This window comes from Aythya marila (assembly GCF_965140915.1).
Source record: "Aythya marila genome assembly, chromosome: 21".
Lineage (NCBI taxonomy): Eukaryota > Metazoa > Chordata > Aves > Anseriformes > Anatidae > Aythya > Aythya marila.
Genome location: NC_139062.1, coordinates 1,897,683 through 1,905,809, shown reverse-complemented (window position 1 = coordinate 1,905,809; position 8,127 = coordinate 1,897,683). Strand labels below are relative to the sequence as shown.

Below are 8,127 nucleotides of genomic sequence, written 5' to 3'. Positions count from 1 at the left end.
CCATGTGCTTACTGGGGTAGGTAACATAACTTTTTCTGCTCCTGAGGGAAAGTTAAGTTCTCTGAGTTAAGGTCACCTCCAGTCTTTTGTGTAAATCCTTTTGTTGGAAAGAGGACAGAACTCATTTTCCATCCCAATTCTGTATTTGAAATGTACTTGTTAAGAACAAGTATGTTTGGAATGAAGCTCTTTGCTTTTTGTAGTGACATGGATCTCTTCCATATGAATCCGTTCAGCTGCTCACTTCAAACACTGCTATTCCGGATGAGGACACTAGGTATAATGATCTTACTAACTCTTCTTCTGTCACCTAGAACCATCTCCTGTCAAGGTTTTCAGGGAAGTAGGAAAGCAAACTGGGGAGAAGGACAATTCATGTAATTTATTTATAGGAAAAAGAGGAATGTAATTTACAGAAGTAAACCAGACCAAAGTGAGGAGAGAAGCCAAATAGGGTAAAGAGCTGAAAATGTAAAGTTCAGTTTTCTTCTAAAAAAGCATCAGTTGTGACATAAATTGGCTGCGTTGGTCTTGCATGGAAGCCATGCTGATGGTTTAGCAGCAGTCCTGTCCTAGTGACACAGCAAACAGAAATGGCAGCCTGGTCCCTTTTTCTTTTCGACCATGGTTCTCTTCGCTCAAGTCCTGATCTTAAATGCCCTGCTGCAAGGAACTGTAACAAGACAATTAGATTTCCAAAAACAGGCTTACTTGAGCTGGTCTGCAAGAGATGCCACCACTCCCAAACAAGTTCATACAATTAAGTGTTGTTCACTTTTTTAAATAAAAACAAACCAAAACTCTTCAGTTGTGACCAGCTCCTGCTGTAGGTTTTTATTTCATTATGATCAATGTTCTGTTGATCTGATATTAAATGTAAAATATGAAATAAATTATATTCAGATGAAAACTAGCCACCGTTCCCTTTGCATCTTTAGGACAGTATTGAAAATAAACTCTCTGAAAATCAAGGGTTGCAAGTTGTATAAATGTTACTGCACCCCATGTCATATCCTGCTTCTTGACCTCTTTTGATTGATCGTATCTGTAGCTAGCTGAACTGAACGGGACTTGCCACCAGAATTTCCTTTTTCATGTCTTGTCACTGCCTGACATATATGGTCAAGAGAGATACTCATTTTGTGTTGACTAGGATGCAGCAAAATGCTCCCAGTGGGAGTAATGAAAATTAAGAGTTTTGCATAAGCAAGTGCAAAACAGTGACAACCTATTTACTAATTACAAAAAAATAGCATACTCCTATAGCTAGCAGAGCAAATGACACTGAAGAGTTTCTGTGACAAGTTTGCACAATAAAACAATACTTCTGACAAGTTCCTGAAAGGCAGTTCCTGTTACCATTCAAGAGACATTATCTATTGTAAAACGTAGATATATAGCAATACAATTTAAAAAAATGCTTTGATGCTTCAAGATGGTCCATGGTATTACTACTCTTAAAAATACCGTTTCTGAGAGGTAGAAGCACATCCTTCTGCTCCAGCAGTTAAAATGTGTAACAGGGTAGCAGCTCTAGGTGTAAACTTTAAAATGTGTGGTGACACCTCTTTCTCTAACTGAGCTAGCAGATGCTTAAAATACCTTAATGAGGATCCAGGAACGTGTGCTGGTCTTTTCTGCACAAGCCTTCAAGCTAGAAATTCCTGAGGCGAAGATACAGGTTTAGGATTTACTTCTTGTGGTCTTCTGTGGTCTTCTGTACATGCTCACATCTTTGACAACCCTGTGCTCCTGCTGTCTCAGTACGATTCAGCCAGTGAAGGACTGCAAGGAATGAGAACTTCAGGTACCCGTTATATTGGAAAAACCTTATCAGCCTCCTCCCATGTACGTCAATCAATGCAGCGGTACCTGAGGACAGCTCAGCCACCTGGCCACAGCTTGGATTCGAGCACGTGCTTTCTTCATGGCAGTTTGTTCTTAGCAAAGAAAATTTTCTCCTGTGTTCCCACTCTATTATATCATCCCCCAGCATCTCAGAATGATTTCTGCTTAATTGTTGAGTAGTTCACGCAAGGAACAGGTGAATTTTACCTTTGATCACTTGAATTTGCAACTCATTAAAATAAAATTACTGACACGGGCCTTGCCCCTGGTCCTTTGCTAAACATAGTAAAAAAAAAAAATGCATGGAAATAATACACAGATCATACTTTTCCTGCAAGGTCATCCCTCCAGAGATAAAGACTTGTTTTCCCTTCCTTGCAATTACTACAAGTGGCTTTTCACATCTGTGAGGCACAAGGCTTGCTCCTTCAGCAGGGTCTTCTCCACAACAGTTGATGCATTAACTCCATTTGTGCTTCCTTGCAGTGTGTGACAAGCATTGCTGGATTGTGTCCACACGGTGGAGTCTGCTTCCTGCCTGTCTCCCCCATTAGCCCCAAGTCTCAGCTTGGTCTCCTGCTGAGTACTTACTTACCCCAGCCCACCTCTTCTTTATTTTCTGTCAGTCAGTGCTCAGTTTCAGAGATTGTGAGAATAGCCCCACATGAGAAAATGCTGCTTTCACCCACCCTGTATGTGCTGTGAGAAACTGCCATTTTCCAGCTTCACCCTCCTCTGGGACTTCTGTTCACTGCTCTGTACAACTCAAAGTTACAAATAGAATTAAAATAGAAGCTATAAGGAGCTAGGGCTCAGCTTTTAATATGATTGAGTGCCATTTACTCAACTCAGGACTTGAGTAATCTTAACTTTGCCAAGCTGCTTTGAGTGTGGCTGGCTGAGCAGCATGTCAAGGTTGTGGCTGGTACAGGAGCTGAGGAGCAGCAGCAAGGCACAAGCAGCACTTTGGCAGTTTTGGGTCCTTGGTGCCTCTGCTCCTCACACCTCCTGCTCTCAGCACTCACCTGTGGGGGCAGAGTCGCCCTGCAGCCAGGCTGCTCTGGGGATGGAGGAGGAGGAGGGAAGGATTTCCCCAGGGGCTTAACAAGGGCTTGGGGTGGTCAAGCAGGTGACTTTTTGTGAGGTGGGGGCAGTGCAGCCCAGGGGCTGGTTCCCTGAGCCCTCTCCCCCCAGGCTGGCCCAGCCTTCACCCCCTTTAGCAGACCCCAGCCCCTCTGGGTTCCTGCAGCAGCCGCCTCTTACCCCTCCCAACACAAGCCCAGCCGCCCCAGGGGCTTGTCCCTGCCCTGGGCTCCACCACAATTTACCTTGCCCAGAGCAGAATCAGGAGGGACACTGCTACAAAGGCAGGGAGAGCAGGCCCCTGTCAGGACACGAGGGGGAGATCTGCTTGGGGTACTCCTCTCCTTCCCTGCGTGCTTATCGTTTAGGGAAAAGGGCTTCTGGTTGAGTCTTGCTGCCCCCCAGCACAAATGTTTTGCACACTAGTAAGTCATACTAGCAGACTCTTGAATCCAGAATAAAACAGAGACATTGTTCATTTGTTCCACATTTTAAAAAAAAGCATGGTTCATTAAAACAGTTTTAATGAAAAAATAAAGTTCTGAATTAAACTATAATTATACATGGCTGAAAGTGATGAACTAAAAGAATGGAGATGTTACTTTTTTCTCTCTGCTGATATTGTAACGTGCTGGACTTGTCAGACACCATCTACTGGGATAAATCTGAAAAGGTAACAGAACAAGAGTCAGTCACATTGATTAGTATTGAACCTCTGTAAAAAAAAAAAAAAAGAGGCAGGTTCACTTGGCCATTTAACATTTCTCCCATAAAAATTTTAGGAACACATTCCACGGAGGTCCAGCTGAATTGCAGACACGCTGTAAACACAAAAATGCCAATACTCAGAGCAGGTCCAACCCTCACAGAGCTTGCAACCAGGATCTTCCAAAGCCTTTCTGTTCGCAGAGTGAAATGGCAGCATTTGAGAACTTTGGTTATTTTTCTGGCTGTAAGGAGCAGTCGGGCAGCCGCAGGGGGCAAATCTTTGGCAAACTCCTTGGTGGTTCCATTTAGCTTCTGGAAGGCAGCAAACCACAGTCAGGGTCTTGGATTGACAGAAGCTGGAGCTGGTTTTCAGAACCTAGAGTCGGCTGTTACAGCATGGTGGGACAGGATTTTGATGAAGAACGTGTCTCCTGGTCAGCCAGTACTCGGGTGAGGCAGTCTCTGACCAGCTGTGTCTGCAGGACCAGCAGACACGCTCCTGTCAGCGCCGACCTCGCTGAAGCTGCAGTCACTGACTCCCCTCGCCTCATGGTCCCAGCAGGACAGAGAACGTGCTCATCAGGCATAACTCAAGAGAAACACCTCAAAAACAAACTCAATTTGTGCAATACATACAGCTTGCTCTGTTTGGTCACTGAGGGACAACACCTCGATCTTGGTGGCCTTGCAAACAAGCCTGGGCTCCCTGTCACGTTTCTGAAGAGACCTCCCACGGGCTGAGGCCCCAGGAAGGCCTGCCAAGGGACCGCAGCATTGGTGGGGCCTCTGCTCTCTTGTCCTTCCCAGAAGCAGATGGATCTTCTTCACTGCACTTCACCTTGCTAGCTGCATAGCCTGCATTTGCTCTCATCTGTGTAATTTGCAACCAATAGGTTAAAGATTTTGGTTTTCTGGTTATACATCCAGTCTCAAAAAACAAACTGTGAAAACAAAGTCAACTTGTCTGTAGTGCTCAGATGGAAATGATCTAATCCCGAACCAGACTGGCCAGGTTCTAAGTTTACTACAGCCCCTTTTACAGTCCATGCTTTAATTCTGGGCTGAAAAAAGGGAGAGTCATTGTCTTCTTGAAACAGCACCTTAGAGTTTAACAAAGGGCCGGGAAACAGAGCAAATGGTATCCCCCCCACACACACATTTGAGCCAATCATGCAAAACAAAGTCACAAAAAATCACTGTTAAGAAGAGACTTCTAGGAAATCTGATGTCAACTGTTTTCCAGCACTGCCCACCCAGAAGGAGGACTGTTCTCTTCCTTGAAGCGCACCAGGCCCTCAGAGCAGGAGGAAGTCCCATCCTTACTCAACCAATACCAAATCACAGAACTTGCCTCCTGCCCGGGCCCACGGAGGAGCAGGCAGATCACAGAGGCCGGTATGCATTCGCTCACTCCTCCGGAGCCTGAGAATATCTGAGATCGATACAGAAGGACAAACGGGCGGGTATAACGTTACATTAAAATCAGAACACGTGGCCATTTACTTTTCAGACTCTTCACACAGATTCCCTCTTCCTCCTCCTCCCTCTTCAGAGGATGAGTTTCCTAGCACAGAGAAGTTTTGCAGTTTCCCAATGGGATGAGAAAAAATACGTGGCAAAGGTATTATACATTCCCAAAACATCATCCAACCCATAGCTGTAACTGGACAAAACCCCGCCGAACCCAGGGAGCTCCAGCTGTCCCTTGAGCTCCTCAGTACTTAGCAGCAGTTCTGACCAGGCTGCTTCCTCCAGCCCCGGCCGTCCACAGCTCTGGGAGACCCCAGCCCTGGTGCCGCAGGCAGGCTGGGCGGCCCCTCGGCCCGAGCAGCAGCAGCAGCAGTTCGGGGGAGCTCTCCCCAGCTCCCGGCCGGCGCCTGTGCTTTGCACGGCTCGCCTGCCCGCCCACGCAGCGCGCGTCCCTTGCCTAGTCCAGAAAGCGCCTGCGCGAGCCCGTCCGGGAGCGGTTCGAGCGGCGAATGTCAAACTTGGAGTCCCGGCACTTCTGGCATATGTACACCTCTGGGACGTTCGACTTGCGGATCTTGGCGCAGGAGAGGTGGATCCAGGTGTGGCACTCGTTACACTCGATCATCGGCCGCCCGGCAAAAGGTTTCATGCAGAAGCAGGTGACGAGGTCCCACGAGTCATCGTCTGAAACAAAACGCATCAAGTTACGTCTCTGACTCCTGACAGATCTCTACTGCCCTTCAGCTACACCGGGAATTATTTTGCTTCCAATCCAAAGGAACTGCCTGGCTTTCAAAGACAGGCACTTTGCTGACCTTTCCATCAATGAGACACTAGTCTCTGCAAACTCCTGCTCAGCAAGAGCACAAAAGCTGCTGTAATGCAGGAGAGCAGAACTTGTTGCTTCTATAGCCACAAAAGTTGTCAACCTCACCCCCCTCACTTTCCTCCCAACAAAACTGCTAATTAACTCGGCACAGCCAATGCACCTTTGTATTCTGCTCATGCTGCACTGGCAGTAGCACCAATGCTTGCTCCCGGCCCACCACCTCCCACACCACCTCCCAACAGCCAGGCCACCTACCTGAATCCACCATGATGTCCTCGTCATCACCAGTGCCGTCCTCATCCCGAAAGACGACCTGCTTGCCCTGGCGAATGACCGTTCTCTTGCCCACGCTCTGTATCTCCACCGTCTGCTCAGCTGTCACGGCAGGGTAGGAGACATTGGACGGCGTGTCAGAGTCCCACACCGAGCTGTGCTCAGTCACAGACTGAGGGTCGCCCTCAGACGAAGGGCTCATCGGCGTCTCTACAAAAGAGTCCTCTGCCTCCAGCTCCAGCAGCTTCTCCTCGTAGTCTTCCTCCGCAGACACCTCCATTTCCCTTCTCTTCAGCTTTTTCTTCTTCCTGATCTTATCCACTTGCTTTCGCTCCGGCAGGAAGCTGCCGGGCTTTGCCCGCTGGAAGAGGGAGCCATAGGGTTTAGCTCGCTTCAGCTGACTGAAGTTCTTTCTGTTCTTGGCAGGAAGGGAAACCGAAGAGGGGGCGTCGTTGAAGCGGGGATCCCAGCTATCGCTGTCGATCGTGCCTCCAGTGCTGTTGGGAGGGCTGGGGCTGTTCCTCAGCGGCGTTTCCTAGAGAACAGCAGAAATCAGATCCCGGCACTGCCTCGGAGGCGGCGCACGTGCGGTGCTGCAGCGCTCGGCGCTCCCGTACCGCGCCCTCCACGCCGCGGCGCTCCGCTCGCCCTGCCCCATGCTCCCGCTCCCCGCACCCAGCACTGCCGTGGGGGCTCCGGTAAGGCCCTGGTAAAGCCCTGGGAGCAGCGTGGCACGGCCGGTACCGGTATCGGGGCTGCCCCTCACCTCCTGTGGGTACGGGATGTAGCCGGCGTAGGCCAGGACGAAGGTGCAGAACTTGTTGAAGTCCTCCACGGTGCGGTGCCGCCGGGACGCGGGGGAGAAATCCTGGAAGAGGGTGGGGGGGGGGGGAATAGGACAGGGAGGGGTCAGCGGCGGCGCCTCCACCACGGGGCGGGCACGGCACGGTACCGAGGGGGGGGGGGGGCACGGGGCAGCGGCGGGGTCCCCCCGGCCCCCTCCCAGTTGCCGCTGCCCGGATCCGGCCCCCCCCCAGCTCCCGGAACCGAGCGCCCCCTCCCCTCCCTCCCTCCCCTCCCCCGCTGCCGGAACCCGCCCCCTCCCCTCTCCCCTCCCCTTCCCTCCCCTCCTCCCCCCGCTGCCGCTCCCCGGGGGCCGCCCCCCCCCCAACTTCTCCCGGTGCCCGCTCCCCCCCCACCCCCCCACCCCCTCCCCCATTCCGGTGCCCGTTCCCCTCCCTCCCCCCCCCTCTCCGGTGCCCCCCCTCCCCCCTCCTCCGGGCCCCGCCCGCCGCCGCCGCTCCCCGCCGCGCCCCGCCCCCACCCCCCGCGGCAGCCCCCGAGCTCCGCCGCCCCCCGGGACCCCCGGGACCCTCCGGGACCCCCCCAGCCCCGCTGCCCGGGCCCGGTACCGGCCGCCACGGCGGGACGGGGGTAGCGGGGTGGGGGGGGGGACACCTCCGCCACCCTCCGCCGCTCCCCGCCGCCCGGCCGGGCCGAGGCTCCGCACCCCAGCGCCACAAAATGGCCCCGGCCCGGCGGCGGCGAACGGGCACCGGCGGCGAACGGGCGGCGGAGAGAGGGGGGGGGCGGTGAGGCGGCGGTGAGGCGGCCCCCCCCGGGCACGGCTCACCTCCGGGGCGAACGGCGAGGCGCACGAGTCCGAGTCCATGGCCCCGCGGGGCGGGTGGCGGCGGCGGTGGGGCCGTGAGGGGGGGGGGTTGTGAGGGGGGGGGCAGCGCCGAGCCCCGCGAACCGCTCGGTACCGGCGGGAGGCGGCGAAGGGGCGGCCGCCGGCGCGGGGGCTGCCGGGAGCAGTAGTCCGGCAGCGCGCGGGGGATGCCGGGAAATGTAGTGCGGCGGCGCGGGGGGGATGCTGGGAGATGTAGGCAGGATGGGCGGGCGCGGTGTGGGGG

The 8,127-nt window shown here is 53.2% G+C and overlaps 1 protein-coding gene across 1 annotated transcript; it reads right to left on the bottom strand.

Annotated features, from left to right (window-relative positions):
• Positions 1 to 7,935, bottom strand: PHF13 (PHD finger protein 13). Its single transcript, XM_082776786.1, has 4 exons — positions 7,845 to 7,935; positions 6,978 to 7,079; positions 6,194 to 6,746; positions 1 to 5,793 (listed from the first exon to the last, which is right to left on the bottom strand). The coding sequence occupies exons 1-4, from the start codon at positions 7,881 to 7,883 to the stop codon at positions 5,567 to 5,569; spliced, it is 921 nt and encodes a 306-aa protein (XP_082632912.1). The 5' UTR covers positions 7,884 to 7,935; the 3' UTR covers positions 1 to 5,566.
• Positions 7,936 to 8,127: the final 192 nt, after the last annotated feature.

Bases quoted from the DNA above. Each gene is read 5' to 3' on its own strand.
- PHF13 (XM_082776786.1), bottom strand. From the start codon at position 7,883: ATGGACTCGGACTCGTGCGCCTCGCCGTTCGCCCCGGAG. The intron at 6,747-6,977 runs GTGAGGGGCAGC...GCTGTTCTCTAG, and splicing joins ACATCCCGTACCCACAGGAG to GAAACGCCGCTGAGGAACAG. The intron at 5,794-6,193 runs GTAGGTGGCCTG...GTTTTGTTTCAG, and splicing joins GGACATCATGGTGGATTCAG to ACGATGACTCGTGGGACCTC.